At 38.4% G+C, this 25,385-nt stretch overlaps 1 protein-coding gene across 4 annotated transcripts in view; it reads right to left on the bottom strand.

The window, feature by feature from the left end:
- The window catches only part of ARHGAP28 (Rho GTPase activating protein 28), a 141,229-nt gene that overhangs the window by 30,530 nt on the left and 85,314 nt on the right, over nt 1–25,385 (bottom strand). For 3 of the 4 annotated variants that reach the window (XM_010992230.3, XM_064481600.1, XM_064481601.1), the window contains 6 exons: nt 20,751–20,843; nt 13,793–13,882; nt 6,131–6,215; nt 4,020–4,162; nt 1,442–1,607; nt 1,252–1,343 (listed from right to left, as the gene is read on the bottom strand). In XM_010992230.3, the coding sequence (XP_010990532.3) occupies nt 1,252–1,343; nt 1,442–1,607; nt 4,020–4,162; nt 6,131–6,215; nt 13,793–13,882; nt 20,751–20,843 (669 nt within the window). The remainder of the gene's footprint in view (nt 1–1,251; nt 1,344–1,441; nt 1,608–4,019; nt 4,163–6,130; nt 6,216–13,792; nt 13,883–20,750; nt 20,844–25,385) is intronic. The other variant, XM_064481599.1, reaches the window with a different exon arrangement.

The raw sequence follows: 25,385 nt of genomic DNA, 5'->3' as shown, positions 1-25,385 counted from the left end.
TAAATGTATCATATCTTTCTAGTCATATCTAAAACTCCACCAGAATTAGCTGATTTTTAGACTTTACTTAGCTTTGTTTGGGAAGTTCGTTTAAATGATTACACACACACAGACTCAACCTGGGGAATGTAAATCAGTGCAGCCACTATGGAGAACAGTATGGAGGTTCCTTAAAAAACTAAAAATAGAGTTATTATATGATCCATCACTCCCACTCCTGGGCATATATCCAAAGGAAATTCTAATTTGAAAAGATACATGCACCTCAATGTTCACTACAATGCTATTTACAATAGCCAAGACATGGAAGCAAACTAAGTGTCTATCAACATAAGAATGAATAAAAAAGATGTGGTTAATATATACAATGGAGTATTACTCAGCCATAAAAAGAATGAAGTAATGCCATTAGCAGCAGCGTGGATGGACCTAGAGGTGATCCTACTAAATGAAGTAAGTCAAAGACAAATATAATATAATATCACTTAATATGTGGAAACTAAAAAAACGATACCAATGAGCTTACTTATAAAACACAAACAGACTCACAGACGTAGAAAACAAACTTATGGTTACCAAAGGGGAAAAGGGGGAAGGATAAATTAGGAGTTTAGGATTAACAGATACACACTACAAAACAGACAGACAACAAGGTCCTACTACATAGCACAAGGAACTATGTTCAGTATCTTATAACAACCTATAATGGAAAAGAATCTGAAAAAGAGTATATATAATATACATATAGATGACTGAATTACTTTGCTATACACCAGAAACTAACACAACATTATAAATCAACTATACTTCAATTAAAAAAAAAAACTCAACCTGTGATACAGCTCAGCAAATACTTGTATGATTAGTAAATGGACTTCTGATAATTAATAGTCATCTTTTATCCCGAAGAGAATAATCAAATACAAACACATAAATATGCACAAATAGCATACTAGAAATATTTGAAGAAATATAGCAGAAGGAAGTCATGTGACAGAGTATCTGCGCCCACATCTGACGCTTTATGGTCAGACAAAGCAACAGGCTCCAGAAGTTCACAGCAAGGCAAACTGGTCCAAGTGCTCGTGGATGTCAGGTTGATGTATGGAAGCAAGCTGAAAATCACCAAGGCCCAATGCTAACAGGGCTTCAGTGTCTTTAAATCTAAGGGAAATTTCACCAGTGGGTTTACAAATAAGAAATTGCAAGCACAGGGCTCTACTCACTCCCCTTCATTTACAATCTACTCACTTTTTGTAACACGAGGGGAACTTTCACTCCAGGGTCTTTCTTTCGGTCACTGTCCAGCAGGACTGTAAGAGGAACTCCAAAAATCCCACTATCTTCATTGTGAAACAGTCAAGGAGAAAGAAGAAAGAATCAGAAAAGCACTGTCTATTCCAGCGTGTCAAAGTGCTAAAATCAGAAAAAGTCGTAATACCTCGTCCTTTTACTTTCTCTGTTTTGTTCCTTTTCAGTTGAATCCGAAAGGCGTCAAAAAAGGCTGTCAGTTCAATCAGAGAGAGATGGCGGATTTTCTTCATATCTTCAGCAGACAGATCTCCTGCTTCAGTGAGGCCAAATCTGGTTTTCTGAACAATAAATTTCTAAAATACATAGGAGGATATTTATTTTTTATGGCAAAGGGGGAAATGATTATACCTTCATTCAAATGCCACCTGGGCATTCTAAATCTGAACAGCAAGGCAGGCTATTTGCAAAAAAAATCTCTAAGGAGCACACTGCATCACAGAAAGATTATGAGTAAGACTTCTAGAACATTCGCAGATCACTACTACACTAAATTAGAAGCAAAACAGTGATGTGAAGTATCCTGTAACACTGCCATCCCAACTGTGAAACCTGTTTTTCTCTAAAGGAATGTCCCATACTGTTAGCAGCACATGACCCAGGTGTCACACGGAATATGCACACCATGGTCACACATGAGACATGTGTACAAGGCACCACATCTTGGTGTTCCCAGGAAAGCTTTGGACTCTTTTTGGTACCATCAATCCTTAAATCAGGCATTATTTATTCTCTTCTGCATATTTTAAAAAACTGCAAATAATTTCCCAGTTGAAACTGATTGTACATGCTTGCTGAGATTTTAAAAATCAAATTCAGATAATTCATAATATTCTTAAAAAAGAAAAATGCATAGGAAATGCCAAATAGTCCTACTATCATTTTGAAGATAATGATATTGTTATATATTCTCCATTTCCACACTGGAAAACAGAATATGCTAGACCACCAACAAAAAAACCTTCAACAATCCAGAAATATTGTGAAGACTATAAGAAAATCTTGGAAAAAAAAAAAGATTGTACCTATGTAATAAATAAATAATAATAAAATATTAAATATAAATAATAATAAAAGTATTATACATTAAGTATAACACATGTAACTATATAATAAATATAAATAAGTTTTATATATTAGTACATACATAAAGTATATAAGAATATTTTGCTCTCAGAAAACCTGGTATTGAAAAATGATGCTGAAGTAGAAAGTTTTAAGTACACATTCTCCATAGGAGTTCTCTAAATTAGAGCTTCCCTGGAGTTTTAAAATCATCTCCCAACTCATTCATTCACTCATTTATTCATTTATTCAACAACTGTTCTTTGAAATTCTACGTATTTAAAAGCAAAACAACAAAATATAGGATGTGGTCTGAGGCATACCTTGTGCTAAAACACTTAGTTATTTTATCTTCTCTCTGAGACCATGGCCACATAACATAACATGTAGCCACAACAATATAAACAAGAACTGCAATCATTATTAAGCAATTACCCTGTGCTAAACCCTATGCAGAGTTCTTCACGGGAGGCTGCTTGTACCCTAGGTGAGCCAAAACTCAGGAAGAGACAAACAGCTTGGATGAGGAGACACTGGAGACCAGTATCCTCTCTTGGACAATTCTCTCTAAAGATTCAGAGGGACTCCCCCAAAACCAGAGTCCTGTTGGTCTTTTGCCCCAGAACACCACTGTGCCCTCCAACACAGAGGCTACGTAGGGACCAGGAACAGTTTTGGAGACAGATACAGATAGGTTTAAATCCTGTTTCTACCTCCTACTAGCTGTAGTGATATGGATATATTACTTAGCTGTTTGGGCCTCAGTTTCCTGAACTGTAAAATGGGAACAGTCACCAGGATGATGACAACTAGACCTAGTCCAGTGTTGAGCCCACAGAGGGTGATCGGTGAGTTTTATATTTCTTGCCTTGTCCTCTTCCCCTCCATCCTGGGGTGTTTGTTTGTGACTGGTGCAGGCGCCTGGGGCAAAGGCTGCGTGATTCTAGATAACTCAGTCCTCTAGCTTGGAAGCTGTCTGAGCCCTGCTCATCATGCCTCTAGCCCTGATCAGCACAGAATATTCAGGATTCCACATCATGAATTCTTCCCCAATGCATTTATTGAGTAGCAAATAGATCCATGTAACTTAGCTCCTGTACTGGGCTTTCAGGAGATAGTATCCTGGATACAAACAACAAGGCTTTCAGGATAATGAAGTACATAGCTTTAGTTTCCCATCCCATAATAATATTACCAGTTCTTAAATTTATTTTTGATGAATTTTTAGTGTCTGTCCTATAAGCTCTCATTTCTTTTGTTATTACCGTGACTTTCTGCAGAACCCCATTCTGTTCTGATACGTGGCTTCTAAAGGCTCAAGTAGGTGTACAGTTAGAATCTACATCAACCCATAGGTGAGATAAGGATATAAAGTGCATGAAAGCACACAAGCCAAGTGGAAATTTCATCGATAAACAGTATTCAAACACATACCCTCACAACTCTTCCTCAACCCAGGGCTACCAGGTACAGTCAGGCAGGTTGTGCATTGCACAACAAATGGTGTCCTCAGTGTGATACAACCCTGGTGCCTGGCCCTTCCCCATGCCCTTGTGCACAAAGACATTTTTTAAAAAACTCTAGTTTGTCCCACAGAGAAGTCACAGGAAGCTAGTGGAATAACCATAAAAGGTTTTACTTACAGGTAGAACATAGTCTTCTTTCTTAAAATCTGACTTCTTTAATTTATTCCTTTTTGGAGCCTCTGTAACCATCTCTGAATAAGATACTTCATAGGACAGCTCTTCAGTTTCCGATGAAATGTTCTTTTCCAGATAGTCATCATCTAAAAGAACAAAGGATGTGGAATATTTAATATGCCATTTAATCAATAACCATTTACTGTAAAATAAGCACAAAATGTTTACATCCCAGGAAAAGCATCAGACTCACTCAGAATGATTTCAGTTAAACAATGCAAAGTCACCAGACTTCCTTATAAACAAATTTCTATGATCATTATCCAAACAAACTTTCTATTTAATCTGATGTTTTTAATTTTAGATATTTATGTCTCATGAAAAGCATTGGAGGTTAGAGGAAAGTCCAAAATTGGAATATTTCTATATATTCTTATGATATTAAAATTAAGTCCATCAACACCCAACATTGCTGCTCTTGGGAAAACAGCAGTTTAAAGCAGAGGAGAAAGGGTGCAGACCTCACCAGAAATTTCTGGCTACTTTTACTCCTCTTGGTTTTCCCCCCAAACTATGGAACTGTGCCTCTTAAGATTTGTTCAAATTCAATGTGGACTTCACTATTAGGTTTGTCGAGGTGAACTGATCCTCATTCCTGTTTGGTATTGGTTACCTGATCTTGGTGATGCACATTAAGAAGGAGCTGAATGGGTGACAAGTATATCTCACATACATGTTTCTCTCAAGTTGAAATTAAGACAATAGATTCTTTACCAAAAACAAGTGAAATCATTTCAGTAATCCTAAATCTGATTTTTGATTAAGAGTTTGGCTCGCCATCTTATTTCATTGCCTGGCAAAATTTTTCATATAGAACAAAAAGAATTATTTGATTAAAAAAATTCACCTATTTTACCCTCTTCTATAGACAGTGACTAAAAGAAAACCAAATAGAACAAAGGGAATAAAAGACATAAATGATAGAAGATGTAATTCATCTTAATTGAAAGTTGAATGGAGAAGTTTGTAAATCAACAAACTGAAAATTTTAAACAGTAATACTGATTAAAAACACAGTACATGGACACGCAGTAAATGGATAAGCACTTAGAAAATAACACAGTTATTAGGATTCTCACTCATCATACAGAGGTGTGCATTCAAGTGACAGTAAGATTAATTGTTAAACAGTACTCTAACTTCTACGGGCAGATTCTTCGGACAGTGGTGACTACACAGGCCAGCGCTCCCAAGCACTAGACTGCTCCACGTAGACTGTCATCTCTTAGTGGTATGATCTGAACTGATTAACAACATGGCAGCAAACAGAATGATGCGGAAAAACTTATAACAAGTCCATCCTGTTTGATTTTTTTTCGGTAACAGCTTTATTAAAATGTAATCCACATGCCTACAATTCACCTATTTGAAGTGTACAAGTCAATGGTTTTCAGCATATTTGCAGAGTTGTGCAACCATCAATCAACCTTACAACATTTTCATCACCCCAACTTATTTGAATTTTGGAGCTAACACTGGAAGTATGGGGTTCTGTTGTATACAAGAGTGTGCATACTTATGGGAAACTTAGGAATCACTAAAGTGTGGCCTAAACAGGCCTACTTCCTACAAGTAGAATTTGAGATTCCATACTGAGCCCCCGTGGAGCACCCAACTCTCAAGGGGAAGAGGCCCAGTTAAAAGCTGTTACTCTGACATCACAAGCTGCTCCGGTCTGCATATACTTGAGCATAATCAGAGACTCTTGGAAGAAGTCTACTTCCTGGCCTGCTTGCAGCTGTTAAGCAGATCCAGACTGCTTGTGAAAGAGGCCCCAAATCAAAGACACCACCTAAGTGTGTAGTTTCTGAATGATAAGGTGGGAATAAAGGTGTAAAAGATTCTGCTTCCAATTTGGCTCAATTAACTTCACCTGGCATGACAGAATAGGGTGTTTGGAGGTGGATGGGCGGAGAAGTCCGGACTGACAGAATCAACAAGGGAGAAAAACATACTCAGACTTTGCTTTTAGAAATTCCCTGCTAACGGAATTGAGTGCCAGCACAAAAGCGAGCGGACACAGCTTGCGTTCACTAGGAGGCTGTGTGACTCACCACTCACTGCGTTCTGAACTGACTGTCCAGGGTCTGCTGATCCATTGGAGTGAACTGGTGTGTCTGGAATAGTCTCAAGGATAGACTGTGAAACAAGGGAAGATGAACACAAAAGCATTTTACCATAAATACCCAACATTTCAACCCAATTCATGTTCTGCAGTATACTAGAATTCTTTTCACAAAAAGCAATTCTTGATCCCATTAAGGGCTTGCAACTGACTTCTTCTGTTTGCCCACTCAGGTCAGCCCTGTAACAGCTCACAGTACATTCAAGAGAGAATTAAGTCAAGGTCAGAATAACCACGTCTTCTTAAATGCGTGTTGTCAGACATTTCCTAACGTGTTGAAATTACAATGCCTGATGTCATCTAATTCAGCAATGATAACATTTGTTATTTCTGATGCAGGTGGTCATAAACTCGAAGTCATGAATGACATAGCTAGATAGTTAATAACAGAGATGCTGGAGCCAGAGTGCTTGGGTTCTGATCCTGGCTCTACCCTTCGGTGCGTGACTTCAAGCACGTTACAGAACTTGCCACTGCTTAGTCTCTGGATCTATAAAATGAAGATGATAACAGAACATATTTCAACGAGTTATTATGTATTTTAAATGACTGTACAAGTCACATGGAACAACATCTGGCATACAGTGAGTACTGCATGAGGGTTGCTACTATTAATGTATTAATATATTAATCTCTTTGCTATGAAATACAGTTATAACTACCAAACAATAAGTGTGTTTTTTAGCTTAGTTTCCTCTCTTAATTAATTTGTTACTTTCTTCACTGCAATCCTGCCAAAGCACTGTGTTCCCCTGCGATGTTACCAGAAGCTGAGTATACATCTTTGTAGGGCCCTGTGAAGCGAGTTACTGCTCAGGTGGGGTGGGTACTGGTAAAACCTTTACACACAAAACCTACCGTTTCTACCAATGTAAACTTCCGAGTGGAAGTCATCAGCTGTGAGTATGTGTGAGGGTGAACGGCTGCCATTCCACCAAGAATCTCCTACATGCTCTTCACACGTCGGCCTGTTGTCTTTCCCCAGAGCCTGATGTTGTTTCTTTTATTCTCATATTTATTTAGCAATATGAACAGAACACCTGCCTCATGAAAGATCTTTTATCATGTCCTATAAATTGTACACGGGAATCTCGAATGCTGAGCTTTGGGTTCTCTCCCCGATTTTATTCCAAAGGAGATGACACATCTTACTGTGTAAACAGGATGTGAATACATAGCCAATTACTAAAACACAGATGCCCAATTATGTAATTGGTAGCTCTAAAAACTAACACTATAGGATACTAAAATCCTTAAAAAAGACAGGGAACTCTTTTCAGTAGTTTCCTTAAGTTTGCCAACAAAGAAATACTTTATCAAACTTCGAAATAACTCATCTATGGGAGAGAACTCTTGAAAACTGAGAGACATTCAAATAGGGCTTGAAGCTGATGGTTTGGGATGCTTGAATCTACTAAATGTCAATTTCTTAATCTGTAAAGTGGAAAAGGGTTATCTGCTGTCTTAGTTTAACTGGCGTCTAGCCGACCTATAGTACTGAATGAATGCCTGGCTCTTCGTAATGTATATTATTCTGGGACTTTCTTAGGGGGAAAGTCCTATTCCTGCTTCAGGAATAAATAGCTCTTCAGCTATTTATGATGAGGAGAAGAGACTAATATTTATGGAACATGATTAGAGGACAATCCACTGATAACAGCTAATTTCTACAATACCACTGTAAGTGTTTATTGGAGAGTAATGAAGAGGAAGAGGTGGTTGACCTTGCGCTAGAACTCAAGGAATGATGAAAAGGACTTACAAAGGCACAGAAGGCAGGCAAAACACTCAGGCTAGACTCGGAATTACACATGTCAGGTATGGAAATCTGAAGCTTTTCAGCTTCATAAGAGGATCAGAGAGCCTCCTTTGTCAGGAGTTAAGACAAGGTATTAGAAAAATACATTAGTCAAGAAGGTTTTGAAAGCCAGGTGTTCAGATTTAGATTTGTAAGGGTTAAAATGCAACATAACAAAACAAACAAAAGAACATGCACGTGTTAAAGCCAGGGAAGGACCGGGTGAAAATGAAAAGGCAGATCTCTCTGCCAATAAACCTCGAGTTTTCAAACAGGTTGAGTGAAAAGGGTAGTTGCTTGGTATTCATAGTTTAAAAAGATCCATTTGTTCATTACACATATTAACATTAGAACCTTTAAAAAATTTTTACTAGTGATTTTAATGTATTTCAAACATAAATGCCACTCCCATTTAAGACAAACTTCCCTGCTTGTCCTAAAGGGAAAAGCATCTCCCTACACAGCAAAGCACAAGAGTGTCACTGGGGCTTCAACTGCTTAAGGAGAAGCACAGACTCCGAGCCACCAGCACCCAAATCATACTGTACTGGGATTGGAGAGTCGAGGTTGGGAGATTATTACCTGAAATTCCACAATGTAGTTTAGTAGCACTATATGCCTGAGTTCTCCTAAAACTAGACTTTGACAATCTGGTATTTCCTTCACAGTAAAAAGACATCATACCAAATATTTTCCATGTTAACTACTTAACAGGAAACATTCACTGACTCAAAAGGTGTTTCTGATCTTCCTTACTGGCTGTTCGGTTTTTCCCTCCTGGTTTGAACCTATGTGCTATATAACTCTATATACTAAAGCTGCCTGTGCTTGAGTCAATACAGATGATAAGGTTCCCCATATTCCTCTTCTGCACCTGAGATCAGGACGGATAAACCCACATCTGCAACCACTGTGCCAAATTCCCCATAGATGAACTTAAATAAGCCACATTCACTGACAAATCTGCAATCAATTTGAAATTTAAAGTATAATAACAATAACATCTATCCAAATGTGAATCTAAAGGCATTTTGATGATATCTTGGATTAAAAACTGAATCATATCTGAAATTATAAACGAAACATTAAAGACAATGAGAGCAATAAATTCCAAAAATCCAAGGGAATAGCCAAAGTATTATTCAGAGATTACTTCTTAATCTTAAATGCAAATAACAAAGTTTAAAATTAAATATTTATAATACAAGAGACAAGAAAAAATTATCCAAGTAGACCCAAAAATGAATGAAAAAAATTAAGGAGAATTAAATAAGTTAACACAATAGAAAAAGTAGACTAGTTAGTTAAAAGTAGTGACTTTTTAAAAAAATTATTGCCAACACAGGCAACTATTTACAGTTCTGACTGAGATAAAAGATATAAATTTTAGGAACAAAAAAGGAATAATAGTTACCTTCATAGAAAATTTTAAAATTATACACCTAAATAAGTGTGTGCATGTATTTGTATATACACACACCCCATATTGAAACTCTAAATGAATTGGATATTTTATTAGAACAAATACACGCTAACAAAATTCATACAAGTTGGGTCTCAAAGAAATATAATCCCTAAGCCATATTCATTGAAAAATTAACCAAAGAATTAGGCCTACAATGATGCTAGACCTTGGCATAAAATTATACATAACAGTTTTTACAGATTATATATTTACACCAAAGTTTAATAAACAGCTCCAAAATACTGAAAAAATTCTAAGATCTCAACATGTTTGTACCAAGACTAGCATAACTCCGGTAACAACAAAAATAAATTATATATATATAGGTTAATCCACTATTACAATAGTGGTTAAAATGCTAAACCAGTAGCGAATCATATTCAGTAGTGTAAGAAAAGAATAATGTAGCACAAGTGTGGTTTAACTAAGCAGTGAAACTACAGTTCACATTAGAAAAACCTATCGATGTAATCTCCTAAAGCAATTGCCTTTTAAAGATGAAAACCAATATATTCATTTTAATAAATTATGAATAATCATTTGATATAATTCAACCTCTATTCCTGATCAAAGCAACTACAAGGCTCAGAAACCCAGAACAAATATTCTATTTAATAATGAAACTTAGAAGAACTCACAAGAAAACAGAGAAAATTAAAAATGTATCAAAATATCCTCACAGTTACTATTCAATGTTATAAGTGATTGTGATCAGTCTAATAAGATAAGGAAAGTAAACAAGATGAATAACTACAATCATCCCTTGGTATTCATGGGGGATTGTTCCAGAACCCCAAAGGATACCAAAATCCGTGAATACTCAAGTTCCTTATATGAAAAGGTGTGGTATTTGCACGTAACCTATGCACATCCTTCTGTATACTTTAAAGCCTCTCCAGATTACGTGTAACACCTAATACAATGTAAATGTTATATAAATAGTTGCTCGTATACAGCAAATTCAAGTTTTGCTTTTTGGAACTTTCTGAAATTTTTTCCCCAAATATTTTCAATTGAATTTCAATTCAATCTGAATCCACGGGTGCAGAACCTACAAATAAGGAGGTCCAACTGCATTTTAAAGTTGGTGCAAACAAAACTTTCAGTATTTTAGACGATTTCTGCACAAAGAATAAAATCAAATGAAAAATTCTAAGAAATAAAAAAATTTTCAGAAAGAAAGATATGAGATACTTTTGTGAGAAACAAAAAAATGCCTTTCTTATGTATCCACAAAAACAAACTGGAAGATATGAAAAACTCCTACCATTTAAAACACCAATGAAACTATTAAGTTCCTAGTAATTAACCAATGAAAAAATATGTAAGAAAAAAATGTTAAGAAAGGAAATTATGGAATTTTATTGAAGCATAGAAGATATAAATAAGTGGGAAGACACAATCATTATTTCCCAATGGGAAGACTCAATACTTTAAGATATGAATTCTCTCCCCAATATTAATCTTTAAATTCAACAGAATTCTTAGTGGAGTCCTAACAAGATTTTTTAATGGGTAGTGATAGCATTATGATAAGGTTCAGCTGAAAGAAAAAATTTGAGAAGAAAGAAGATTTTGATTCAGAACAGTGAGGGTGAACTTACTGTAGCCGATTTAAATAAACAAACCATAGAGCCATAGTCATTTAGACAGACCCTGTGTATGTGGAGATTCCACTTATCATAAAGGTGCAAATCAAACAAGTAGAAAAGATGAAAAAGAAAGGTACTGGTCAAGACAAGGTTACCCCTTGGAAAAGATAGTTAGGCTGCCTACTGCCTATTCCACAACATGAATTCTAACTGCAAGTTGCTGGGAGCCTCTGGAGCCTCGGAGACGACAGTAAACTGTCTGTGGGGTTTTCCTCTATGAGCATCACGGCCAGAACCTGGAAGCCCTCACCACCATTCACTGAGTTACTGGAAATCCACCATCTAGGAGAGACTGGAGAACCGAACAGAGGTGGCTCATTATAACCGAGAAGCAAGGAAGTCAAACTGTATCTACCTCATGGTAAGAAGTTCCATGATGATTCTCAGTACACGTGCAGAAAGGCTTAAGTTAGCATCTGTGGGCTACTTCAGCAACTAATCAATTTTTTAAACATTTCTAAGTAAAGATATTCTAAGTAACAAACAATCCAAAGCAAGTCACACTTGAGACTGGTACCAATGAAAATTTTTTGAGTCTCAATACTGCTGAAATTTTACTTATGTCATTATCAACATTCAAACAGTTTTCTGAAAAACAAAATGAAAACAAAATTGAAATCTGATTAATTTACCCCAGGAAGCTCTATCTACAGCTGCCATCCAAGATCATTTTCTTTCTCATACACTCTCAAACTTTCAAGAATCCATTTGTAGACAGTATGTGCTCCGTGAGGATTTGGTGAATGAATAAATGAATGAATCAATGAAACAGTAATGTAGAGAAGCAAGCAGCAAAGAATGAAGAAATAGAAAAACATGACTAGCAATGGTCTATTAGCAGTGGAACTGTGGTCATGGAACTGCCATGGAAAGTCTAGAAAACAGGCCTACCCAACCCCCTCTTCTTAGTAGCTCAACTGTGCAGACATCCTGCTTCAAGTTCTGCTTTGTCTGTGCATGGAACCACTCAGTGTACTTTCTTGTTGCTTATATGAAAGGCAAAGTCAGCTAGGGGCAGACGAGGGGTCAGACTACATCAGGAGCTCTCACATTAACTAGAAAGTGTTGGGGGAAACGCTGTAGGCATTAAGCAAGATTCACACTTCAGGTGGATGACTTGCAGTTGCAAGGAGGGTAAAATGGGAGGGTATAAGCTAAAGTCTGGGAGATCACTTAGACGGCTGCTTCAGTAACACAGAAAGATGATAATGAGTTTCTGCACTAAGAAGTAGTTGCAGGAAAAGAGGGGAGTAAAACTTTTCTAGAACTATTTACCAGATGAGATGAAATCCACAGGTCTCAGAGATGGGCACGTAGAGGGGAGAAGCCAGGCAGAGGGGAGGAGAACACTTAGAGCTGAGTCCTGGACACAGATACCACCAGCTGAGACCAAAAAGGAAAGCTCCTGGGCCAGGCCTTACTTAGAATAGGAGTCCTTCATCACAGGGGCACAGCACAACCGTGTAAGGACTACTACAGGTAACCCCTCATTTCTAGGAGTTACCAGAGTTTGTGACTGACTGACTTTGTTTTCATCAGTAAGTGAGGGTGGACTGGAGATTCTCTCTAAAACAGAGATACCCTCACTCATCTGCATTCCAGTGGGTGGTCTTAACCAGGGAAGTGACAACTGAATTTAAAGCTAGTACGTCAGAAGTTGTGGGTAACTCTTAGCCTATGTGTGCTATACCTGTAGTGCTTTTGACAAAAAGCATGAATATTCTTTTCTTTACTGAAGGAAACTTATCGCAAAAAGTCACTCACATTATTTTATGCTTCTTCTGTGATCACCATGAGACAAAACAAAACAACCTCATAACCAAAAATTTGAAAACACAACAGAAAAGCTCATTCACATGGGGCTAACAGCATTCTATCCCTGAACAGTGGGGCTATCCTGGGAGAATGTCGCCTACCCTGTCTATCAAACTGCACAACAGATGAGAAGCTACTGCCCCTGGGACACTGAATGTGCCCCCTCCATCTGCCCATCTGCCCTGCTATCTTCTCCCTTCCATCGCCTTTTATTGGAGAATCGCTACCTCACCCAGCAGGGTCTCTTACTTCTGGTCCATTATGTCACCCCTGCAGAACTTCTGCACAGGGACACCAAGTGGGGATGCCCAGTGGAGGGGAGGAGAGGGGGGAAAAAGACAGTTTTAGACAAAGAAAAGTAGAAGTTCTATTACTCAAGGCCAAGTGAGTGAATTTGTCTGAAGTGGAGGGTTTGTATGAGTGAGTCCTGAGATCTAACACTGGGTATGTAGGCAACAGTGGAGAGCCTTCAATATCAGGGTGAGGAGATTTTAATTCATCCTGCAGGTAAAAGGACTTCTAAGTTAAGATGGCAGAATTAGTATAGATCCTTTGCATAAACTCAGCCAAGAGGACCAAAGTTAACAAATTCCACCATGCTTGATGCTTTAGAGAACACCCTTTGGTTTCTGAGTGTAGCAGTGGTATTAATTTATGCAGTCCTCTTTTAAACTGAAGTCTATTCATTCTGTTTTAAGCCTCCTTCTTCCTGTTACAAGGTTGGTGGGTCTACTGGTATCTTTGGTTTACCTTGCAATGTTAGTTCAATGTTTTCTCCTCTGTTTTGAAGAAACTGCTTCTTTTTGCCTTGAACTTGCAGTTTTGCCCTGACATGCAACTGTCTTGGCATGCATGACTTACCACGGAACCACTCCTCGGAACTGCAAAACCCTCTTCTTCATCCAGGGACCCATCTGACAAGGTAGTACTGTTGAGAGAAGCATCATCTGGCTAAATGGAGAAATGAAAGTACCATTCTTATTCAGGCAAATGCTGTCTCCTGTGTATGCCACCACGTGTATATATTCAGACATGCGTGGCAATATACAAGGTTATCACGGGCACCTGCACCAGCCCTTCAGATATCATCACTGTGAGCCCCCTGCCAGACCCTGGCCTCTGTGGCGGACCCTGCTCCTGCCTGCCAGCAACTCCATTTTCCTTAAAAAGATCTTGGTTTTGTTCCAGGGAGTTAGGTGTTCAACCAAAGAACTTGATTTCCAGGATTCTGTGCAGCTAACAGTGATCATGTGACAAGTGTGGTCAACAAGGTGGAAGTGTGATTTTACCAAGAGTGCTTCTAGAAAAGTTATGGCTTTCCTGACCAAAAGAATGAGATCAGCTCATACCTGCTCATGACAGCAGCACAGATGACAGCCTGGAGCTGGCAGGCTCCTTGTTCCCATGAGGATGATGGATGGCAGAGATGGCTGGGTCTGTGCGTCATGTGGCTGCCCTCTCAGGCTTGGACCACCCCCCTTAAGCATCTCCATATGAACCAAAGCAACTCCTACTTTTCTATTACATGCAACCAAAAACATACTTAAGTTGTCTAATCTTATTTTTTTAATAGACCCTATAACTGTATTTTGCAGTGATTAGAATTCAGTAGCAATAGCACCAAATAGTTTTTTTCATTTATAAAGCTTGAAGTACAAGATTTCTGCTTTAGTGTAAAATGGCATTACTGAAATTAAGACATGAATATTCTTTTCTTTACTGAAGGAATCTTATCGCAAAACTGAATATATCTGATACTAAATTTGACTTATTTTGTCTTTTAAAAAACTGTCACTCATCTTCCTTGACCATATTTTCTAAATCTTCTATAAACAGTATGCATTACTGTATAAAATGAACAAAGGACTCTTTTTTCTTTAAAGGAACAAATAAATTTCTGTGCTAGTTCTTGTGTTTTACGTCAAGATGGCAAGCCTGACAATCATCTAACTCCCCTCCCACCCCAAATCACTAAAAATGGCAGAAAACATTTATTTTTTAAAGGAACAGATTTTTAACAGCACTAAAAACAAGCAAAGAATTTCACAGCAGACCAATTGTTAGGAATTTCTAAATGAAAAGCAAACAGAATTGGTTTGGTAAAATAAAAACCTCTACCTGAAACAGCACAAAGGAAAATTTCTAGAGAAAGAAGAGAAAAACAAGTAACAGAGTGCACAAAAAGCAGGAAAGGGCCAGAGGCAACAGCTTTAAGACTTGTTTGCAAATTAGGAGCCAACTGGACCATCTCTCCTTAATATGCAGACAGCCCCTAGATACAACCCTAGAAACCCCCCACCAAAATTCAGTCTAAGTGAAATGAACTAACTGCCTTGGGGGGATGTGCGCTCCTAGTTTGAGTACAGCTGACCCTCTGCCTCCCTGGGTTCTACATTTGCAGATCCAACCAACCTGGATGGATAATATTTGAAAAAAAAATTCCAGAAAGTTCCCAAAAACAAAACTTGAATTTTGCACATGCCCTTAACCATTTATAGAGAAGTAATCTTGAGATGACAAAGTATAGAGGAGGGTGTGTGTAGGTTATATGCAAGTATTATGCCATTTTATATAAGGGGATTGGGCATCCATGGATTCTGGTATCCTGGGGGGTCCTGAAACCAATCCCATGTGGATACTGAGGGAGGACTGTATAGAGGTCTAAGAGAGAAGGACCTCAGGAGACCATAACCAAAGACATGGAGGGGAGACTGAAAAATGACATTAGCTTTTCCTGGAATTAAGAAGAGCTCTTCATTCCCTTCACTGTTTTGCATGTGAGGAGTGCTTACTAACCTACCTTCCCCCTCTATGCACCTCAAAGTTAAGTACACCACACTCACTCACAAAACCACAATCAACAATTTTGGCCTTTTAGGAAAGTTGATCTACTCAATTGCAGAGGAAACTTATGCAATTTCCTACATAATCAATCAAAAATCACTGAAGACTTGCCCCATGACTGCAGAGACCTGTAGGGGCCCAGGAAGGTGGAGTTCTGCCTGAAAGTGTGCTGGTACCTCCTGCCTCATGAACACGTCCCACCCTGTGCTTCCTGAGATGGAACCTTTGCTGGCTCATCTCATCTTCCTGCTGTGACAGGATTCTGATAGACGGGGTATGGTGGAGGGACTGAGAAGGCGGACAGGAAAAAACACCGAGGATCCACGGTCTCGGTCAGAAGCTCTCCCTGTACTGAAGGCAACATGGGCATCTGCTGCGGCCCAATGGGAGATGTGCACTGGCCTGGTCAGATGGTACTCTCATTCAGGCAGAACTCCACTGTTCTATCACTTATTGCTACACATTCTCAAAGTTAACATGTTCTCCACACAAGACGTTTACATTTGGAAAGTACTATGAAAAAACCTAAATATTTGTATCTTACTTGATACTGAAAACACTGAAAAAAGATTTACATGGTAGTCTGTTATTTTTCTGTATAAGCTCATCCAGAAGGATCAAGCTTAACTGACAACATCCTCCACTTAAGATACATGTTAAAAAAAAAGTTTCTGTTGTTGTTGTTACTGCCTGTAAATGCTTCTTTAAAAGACAGAATTTAGCTATTTTTGATTTACCTATTGAATTATTCCTCGCCGAGTTTAAAAGCTATCGGTGATAGGGCTGAGCGTGGCTTCTTTGCCAACAATCTGAACTACGCTGCATCTTTACCAAGAAGAAATGAGAATACACATCCTTTATACTACATGAATGTTCACAGCAGCATTATTCACAATAGCTCAAAACTGGAAACAATCCAAATGTGTAATTTGGATTTCTTAAAAATAATTTAATTCTCATCTTCAGAGTGATTTAAGGGGCTATTGCTGCTATGAATCAACAACCTACAGCTACCATAATGGGTAAATCAGAGAGAAAAAAAGTTGTTTTTGGGAAATAAAAATATCATTGCTGAAATTTACAAGGAGCGAGACAAGCTAAAAAAATAACAGAATCATAACCAAGAAAAAAATTACTAATCTGGAATATAAAGATGAAGAAATCAGAGTAAACAGACTAACATGAAAAAAAACTTAGGGGATACTGAAACTCAATTCAAGCAAAGCAAGAACCATTTACTACACGTTCTAGAAGAATGGGGGCTTAGAAAACAGGGAGAAAAAAATAATTTAAGACATAACAGAAGACAATGTCCAGAAGTCAAAGAAAGAACAGCTCTTAGGAAAGAACTCACTAAGCTGTCACCAAGATGAATGAACCAAGAGGCAGATGCCTGTAAAAGTTCAGAACTCCAGCAAAAAATTCAAATTCAAAAATTCAAAAAACGGTGCAGAGAGGGCAAACAAAAAAAGCTTATTTATAAAGGAGTAAGATTCAGGCAACCAAAATAATAAAAGAAACCCAAATAGTGTCATTTAAGAGTGCAACTGTAGGTCAATGAGCAACACGAGAAATTCTACTGCACAGGTTTTTCAGGAGAGCTAAGGTTTTCCATTAATAATGAACAGTCAGTTGGCACATGTCCCTAACAGGAACATCAGCATGGTATCCAGAGTTTGCTAACCATCTTGTAAGTATAAGAATTAAATCCATATGCTATGGTGGCAGCATCAAAGGAGAAAGTTAGATGTTTGCCACTGCATTTGTACCAGCCTGGCTTGTTTTGTGATTAAAACTCCTACTTGTTTAAATCATGGTTTCCTAGATTTTCTTTTCTATAAAGCAAACACAGCTGTAACTGATAATTTTTGACAGATGGTATGATTGTATTTTGCAGTGAATTATGAATCAATAGTAAGTATAGCTATTTGATTTTCACTTAAGACACTGGAAATAAACTAGATCGACTACTTTGCCTTTTGAGTAAACTAACACCTCAGAAGACTAACATTTATGTTGATGACACATAAGGAAAATGTTTTCTTTTATCTATACAAGTGATTTGTAGAATAGTTTGTGATGACTGTAGATTGGGTTATAAACCTTTTCTAAATAAATCTTTTGTAAATGCCCAGATTTTGTGGCATTTGTGATTTACAGTCAAGACTCAACCACATATAATACGTGAATGGACAATTCCTTTATTATACGTAGCTTATTGAAAAAGAAGTATGTTGGATAGTAATGAAACCATAAAATATTATATGGGCCCTTTTTAAAGGTTTCTTGAGGTATAACTGGCATACAATTAACTGCACATATTTAAAGAGTATAAAGTATACAATTTGATGTGTTTTGAAAAATATCTAGACCTATGAAACCATTGCCAGTCAAGACAATGAGCAAAGCCAGCACTCTCTGAAATGTCCTCCTGCCCCTCTGTCATGTCTGCTTCCTTCCCCTCCTCACCCACCAGCAATCACTGACCTCTCCCTCGATATAGGTTAGTTTAGGCTTCCTATAATTTCATCTAAGTCAAATCTTTCTTTGTCTGGCTTCTTTCACATGGTATGCTTATTTTGAGATCCATCCATGTTGTGTGTTATCACTGCTTTTTACTGCTGAAAAATATTCCATTGTATGAATATATCACAATTTGTTCATCTATTTACCTGTAGATAAAACTGGGTTGTTTCCAGCTTGGGGCTATTATGCTATAAACATTTGTGAATAGATCTTTGTATGAATATACATTATCTATGAGTAGAATGGCTGGGTCTCTGTGGCAGGCCCAGGTTTAGTATTTTAAGAAGCTACCAAATTATTTTCCAAAGTGTGTGGGCCATTTACGTTCCCACCAACAACGTTTGAGAGTTCCAGTTGCTCTGCATCCTTAGTACCAATCGATATGGTCAGTCTTTGTAAATTTAGCCCTTTTACAAGGTTTATAGAGACATCTCACTGTGGCTTTATATGCATTTCCATAATCACTAATGATACTGAGCACTTCCCATGAGATGGTTTTTCATCCATGAGTCTTCCTTGCTGAAGTGTCTATTTAAACCTTTTGCCCATTTTAAAAGATGAGAAAAGACTAAACAAAATTTTACTGCTGGAAAACTCCAAGTATGTTCTTGAAAGAGAAAGTTCATTTGTTTTCAAAAGTAGAGGACGGTAAAGTCAAGGGAACTAAAGGTTGGAAATATCAGCAGGGAGCAGATTGTGGATAATTTTAATATAAAAAGGAGTTATTTCTGTAAACAGTAGGGATTACATTCTAGGATATAATGCAAGAGTTAAGTCAGATGACCAAGTCTCTCTCTCCTAAAACCTAGTAGAGTCAACAAAACACAACTAAAAATAGGAAAAGAATCCCAGCAGCATTCCCACGAGTGGTGGTCGGGGGGAGGTATTCTAGGAATGACGTAAATTCTTCTCCGAAATCCACCTCCCTCCTCATCAGATGGAAGAACTTTTGATATAGACAACTGCTATTTCCTTCAAATTATGAGAGAAAACAACTGAATGTGTGAGTAACCACATCTGGGTTCAATATGTGCACAGATAGCCCTTTAAACGAAGTCTCTCCCCAGTACCATCTCAGCAGGGGAGGGAACCTACTGCGATTCACTATTTTGATTTTTCTACCCGGGAGGAAGTTAGGAGAGGGAATGTGAGGATAGAAAAATTAAGGGGAAAACAGAGTACACAAGCTCCACCGAGAGAGAAGAGACAGCTCAGGACGGAAATGCAAGTAAAGACAGATGCGAGAAAAAGCTCTGGCTAAACCGTAAGTAAAGCAATCTTTCCTGGCTGTAAACTGACAGAAGCCCGATCTTTCCCCCAAGGCCTGCCTGACCTCGTGCTCCTCTGGGTAAATGGGGAGCAGAGGGGGCTCTGGGAAAAAGCAGGGGATGGGGAAGCAGGAGAGGCACTGGACACTAAGGGTGAAGAGTGCGGTCAGAAATAAGGTGCCTGGTGTTCCCCCTGCACCAGGAAAAGGTCAGACAACCTGAGGACACCTACCGCTGTGCTGTGACTCGAGGTCCACACCTTGTGGACCTGTGATTCGGGGCCAACATTCCTACAAGAATTTTTTTAAATAAAATAAAAATGTAAAGAAACTAAATGTCATAAAGAAATGCCTACCATAACTGGTTTTCTAAGTATGTATCTTTTTTTTTAAACTCCTATGTTTCTTTATTTCTTGCCCCAAATGCTGTCTAAACATAGGCTTATTATCCAGGAACATAAATTATGTCATTTTATACTGTTGACAAATGATATATACCTCTAAAATTCAAATATGAAACTATGGTCAGAGTAGATGCCTGAATTACTGGGCATTTTATCCAGAAAGCCATTCTTGTGTAATCAAACTACACCCTAAAATGATAAGACAGATCCTATCATGGTAAGCATCTTAACTGGTGCCAATATCACCTACGGCAGCATTAATCAAAAAGTGCTCCACAGGTTCCAAAGTGTACCAGTAACACAGGACGTTAACAATTACTTCTTAAAAGGAGTTTAGGGTCAAACAATGAAGTAAAATTTTTCTTTACCGTGAGACTTCTTCCTTCAGATATTAATAGAGTGATGAGCATTTTAAATCTGTAAGAGGGAGATGTGATATACAGCATTTCCAAAATGTGTGTGATAACAGGGCCTGCTTTTTTCCCCAGTTTTATTATGCACATACACATTATATTGCATGTAAATACATGTAAACAGTACACTGCGCAGTATCTGCTTTTATAGAGCATGTAGTTTTTTGTGGCTTTAACTATTACACTTCAGTTCATTAATTGCTAAATGTCTTCCTACAAATCTATTAAAGGTAGACAGGTGTGTTGACAGCTGTGGGTGTCCAGCCATCTTAATTATATTTCATTGCTTTGGAGTTTTGCATGACTGTCTTAAAGAAATGGCTTCTTTTTTCACCCCTACCCCCAATTCTTCTGCTGTAACTTACCAAGGAACCACCTGTTTTGATAATTCCCGGCAGCTCTTTTTCCTCATGGGTGTCATCCAACTGACTAGGATGGCTGTCACAGGTATCACCTGGCTACGGAAAGAAATGAAAGCCATTTTTATCCAGGCATATCTTTCCCAATGTGACTGTCTATTCAATTACACATTACATTAGAATCTGTATAAATGTGCAGCCATGTGGAGATACACAGAGTTCATGACTATAATGCGATGCTAACAGTTTTCACCAATTTGTCCATAAGGATGTTGATCCTCATGAGCGTCATACACTGTAATACAAATGGGTCTCAAAAGCAGACAAGGCCACCTGACTGCTAAAACCCACTTTTTGTTTCTCCCTTAACATGTGAATATCCTGATTTTACCTAATTTTAGAAGATGCTGTGCATCCATCTAAAAGGACTAAGTGTGATCATGGGATGCTTATGTCCAATGAGATAAGAGTGGAATCCTACTTGGTAGAGCATCCAGGAGGGTTAATTTTTCTTGTTGAAGTGGATGGAATCAGCTGGAAATGCTTATTCCAATACATGGACAGGGTACCTGTGATATCAGGACATCCTATAAGCATTAATCATTAGCCGGTATGCTAAGTGGAGCAGAAGAGAAAGACAAAAAAGTAGGTAGATCCATGCTGGGGATAGCAGTCATACCAAACTCAGACTTCCTATTTTGTAAGGGAAATAAACATCTAATTGTCTAAATCATGCAGCTTACTGACAGAATTATGCTACTACAAAATCTGACTTTATGACTGTATTTTGCAATGATTTATAAATAAAAGGCAAGAGTAGTCAGGTTTTTTTTTCAATTATGAAACTGGAAATTCATTAGATTGTTATCTTACAAACACATGTGATAGAATCAAATATTCCATTCCCATTCACTGAATACTGGAAAAGCTCTGATTTCCATTATGCAGCAAGTGTACTTGGAGACTATTCTGACTGTGATGTACTGCACTGTAGGCCTTGTGCATATGCGCTAAGATTTTGAGCAGCTTTTGTCATACAATGGCACTGCCCCAAATAATATGCAAATATTCTCTATGTTCTCTTCCATGATTAAAGCTCCTTTTGCAAAATTAAACACACACGGTATTAATGAAATAAACTTCTACACAAGACCTTAGAAACTGTTATTTTTCATCTTGCTTTTTCAAATTTTCTAACTCTCCCCCAATGTGTATGTATTATATTAATATGAAAAACACATCTATTTGGAAGTGGAAACAATGCTGAAGAGGCAGTACAAGAAAACTTAAGTTTTCCTGGAGGACAGACAGCGTACCACTCCCCACCACTCAGAAGCAAACAAAGGGCGTATTTTTATAAGAACAGCCCCGAAGGGCACTAGAAACGAGCAATGTTCTACTAACAGATGAAAAATTGTTAGAAATTCCTGGAAAATTATAAGTAAATAATTTATTTCATAGTTGCAGAGAAATTCTCAGTCTCAGAACAGCATTAGACAACACTGCTGGCAAAGAAAGTACAAATCCACAAAAAGCAAACAAAAACCAAGCTGAGAGAGAAAGTTACAAAGGACAGGCAGGGGCCCCAAGCAATGGTCAGGATAATTTACTGTAAAATGTTTGCTCAATGGAGGGGCCCAACAGACCTCCCAACAGTTCCCTTTACACTGAACAGCAGGCAGGAGCCATTACAGACCCAAGAAAAGTACTTTGAATGAAGTAAACTACCTGCCTTGGGAAGATGTCCAGAGTTGGGATCAAAAGAGACCTCAATATCAGGTCACTCTGGACCTTCATGACAGACGTGAATAGGAGAATAAAAGGAAAAAACATCAGCTTTGTCTGGGAATGATGTCATTCACCACTCTCCCTTTGGTACTGAAGGTGTGTGCTTGTGTGCATTTGTGTGTGGATACATGTGCCTACACACACACACCCATGTACTCACCCGTGTGTGCTACTAAAATAATGTCCACTCACAGACTGTTCACACATCTTACGGACTCACACAGGACCCAAAGTCAGCCCTTTTATGCAATAAGGAGTCCTTTGGGAAAATATCTATATAACGGCAGAGAAATCATACAGCAGTGATATACCCTAGAAGTCACTAATTAGTCAATCCACCCCATTAATAAACATAAATCCATCACCAAGGATCAGCCATTGGAGAAAGTCAACATCATAAAAAAGTCAGCCATGGAGAAAACCAACATTTTGAAAAAGAAGTATGGTGATAAACATTCTGGGAGAAAGAGATAATTAGGGAAAGAGAAAAAGGCTTATAATGATTTAATAATTTTAGATTTAAGAGACGACTACAACCATAAATCAGGACTAACTACAACATTAAAGGGAAATCAGTGAAAAAATGAGTTCTTATGACTTAACAGTATAATTGCTGAATTTAAAAATCAATAGGGACCCGATTACAGCTACTCATGACAAAAATTAGAATTAGGTTTCTACAAAATGATGCAGACAAAAATCTGCTAGCATACAGAACAAACAGGAAAAAGAGCATGGAAAATATAAGAGACTTGAAGAGATATGTGAGTTTAATGCAAGCAATTAGAATAGAGAAAATGGAGATTACAATAAAATAAAAGTGGGAAAAAATGTTCAGAACTGAAAGGAATGGAACATTTTTTAGAAACAAAAAGCTAAGTGCTGATCATGATAATAAAAAAAAAGATTTCATATCCTGATGACAGGTTAGGTCTCAAACAACAAAGATAAACCTGAAAAGCTTCCAGAAATATAAAAATGAGAACAGGATATGAATAAAGGAATGATTTAGAGAGGCATCAGATTTCTCAACATTAACATTATGTGGAAAAGCAAACAGATTAGTATTCACAAATTTCTGAAAGAAAATGATTAAGGGCCTAGCATTTTGATACTCACCAGTTTAGGATTTAGCTTTTTGGATATGAAAATTTAGTATCCAGAGATACTTCTTGCCAGATTTGCTCAAAGGATAAAAGATGCAATCTGCTAAGAAGATGTGACATTTTGTAACAGACGTGATTACGCACATTAACATTTTTACTATTCCTGTGGTCATTCTGTTATGCTAGCCCTCCTCCTCCTCTGCTGATAAAGAACAGTACTACTTTCTCATTCTATAAGCTGGTGAGTAGCTCAGGGGTGTGGCTGGAGAAAAACCTAATTGTTCTCTTCCACCTCAGTGGGAGATTTCTTCACGTGTTTGGCACCACTCTTGCCTTTAACTTTTAAAAGATGACAAAACCTTCAAAAAATTAATGAAAGAGATAGTGATAAAAGAGAAAAGAAACAGAACCAGCCTAGACTCACCATGGGAGCCCAAGGCTGGGTGTGAGTGTTGGTGAGGAACACAATCTAAAACAAGGCTCCCTCATATGTGCTGCCTTGACATCTGGTAAAGAGGGCCGTAAGTGATCTAAGCCCAAAGTACCCTCCCACTCTGCTCACCCTGCCCCGGTTAAGGCCCCTAGCCAGACAACCACCTTATGCAGGGGACCAGACACACGCAGTTCCTGCTTATCCCTGAGCAGTGGGTTTCAGTTCCCTGTCCACCCCTGGAATTATTCAAACAAGCCAATCCCGTCCTCCCCTGGGAACCAGGGAGCACCCCACCCTCTTGATACTAGAAAGCCTGGCTCTCGTAACCCCTGGTTGTTCACTCTGTTCCCAAGTGCACCCCAGGTGTGATTCTGTGTGGTGTTCGTGTCCTCCCCACTGGGCTATGAGAATATGTGGCAGATAACCTACTGTTGTCACATCTGTCCAGTGTCAGGGGTCCTGAGTTGAGCCAACCCTACAACCCTTGGGTGAGGAGGAGACAATCAAAACAGAAGGTAAAGGCAGAGGGGGTAAAAAGCTCATAGATACCTGTCATTTGAAAACACCCCGTGTCTACTCCTAGAGGAGAGGCAGGGGCTGCTGTGAAAGGGCATGGGGCAGGCAGAGGAACAAATACCTCGGATTAAGAGTCCTGGTTGGAAGTAAGGTATGGAAGACTCCCTGCACTGAGGGAACAATCTAAAACCTGAGGGCACCTACTGCCAACTCAAAAGAAAACGTGAAGACCTCTGACAAGATGGAGTTCACACTCTTATGAGAAATATAATGAAATCAGAGACAAAATCGGCAAAAACAGGATTGCTCACAGCCTCACCTCCAGAACTTGACCTACCCTCAGGCAACAGAAGAAGAGGGGCCAGAATACAAACTCGCCACATCCAAACCCTTGAGAATTTTGGAAGGGACCAAGGGCTAGCCTGCATCAAGACAATCGTAAGATGCAGATACAGCGCCTCATACAAAGTACATGTAAGAAGAAAGGAAACTGTATAGAATCTAAACATCCTCCTCCTCCTCTTCATCTTCGTTAGATCGAGAATGGTACAGGGGTTACTCTTAGAACAACAAAAAAATCCCTCTTCCTCTGCTAGGACAAAAAATAAAGAACTAAAGAGAAGGACACACATAGAAACATAACAGAGGAAAGTCTCTCACTGTAAATTTTCTGCTGCCATGACTCCAAGTGGAGGCAGATGCCAGTAAACCCAGGTCCTTCTATGTCTCCTACTCAGGGTGCACCTTCAGTAAGAGGACCCTGACTTCAGCCAAGAGGTACAGATCAGTGTGGGATTC

The sequence above is a fragment of the Camelus dromedarius genome, chromosome 32 (assembly GCF_036321535.1).
Source record: "Camelus dromedarius isolate mCamDro1 chromosome 32, mCamDro1.pat, whole genome shotgun sequence".
NCBI classification, from domain to species: Eukaryota; Metazoa; Chordata; class Mammalia; order Artiodactyla; family Camelidae; genus Camelus; species Camelus dromedarius.
Note: the sequence above shows the minus strand (reverse complement) of the source record. Positions and strands in the feature narration are given on the sequence as shown.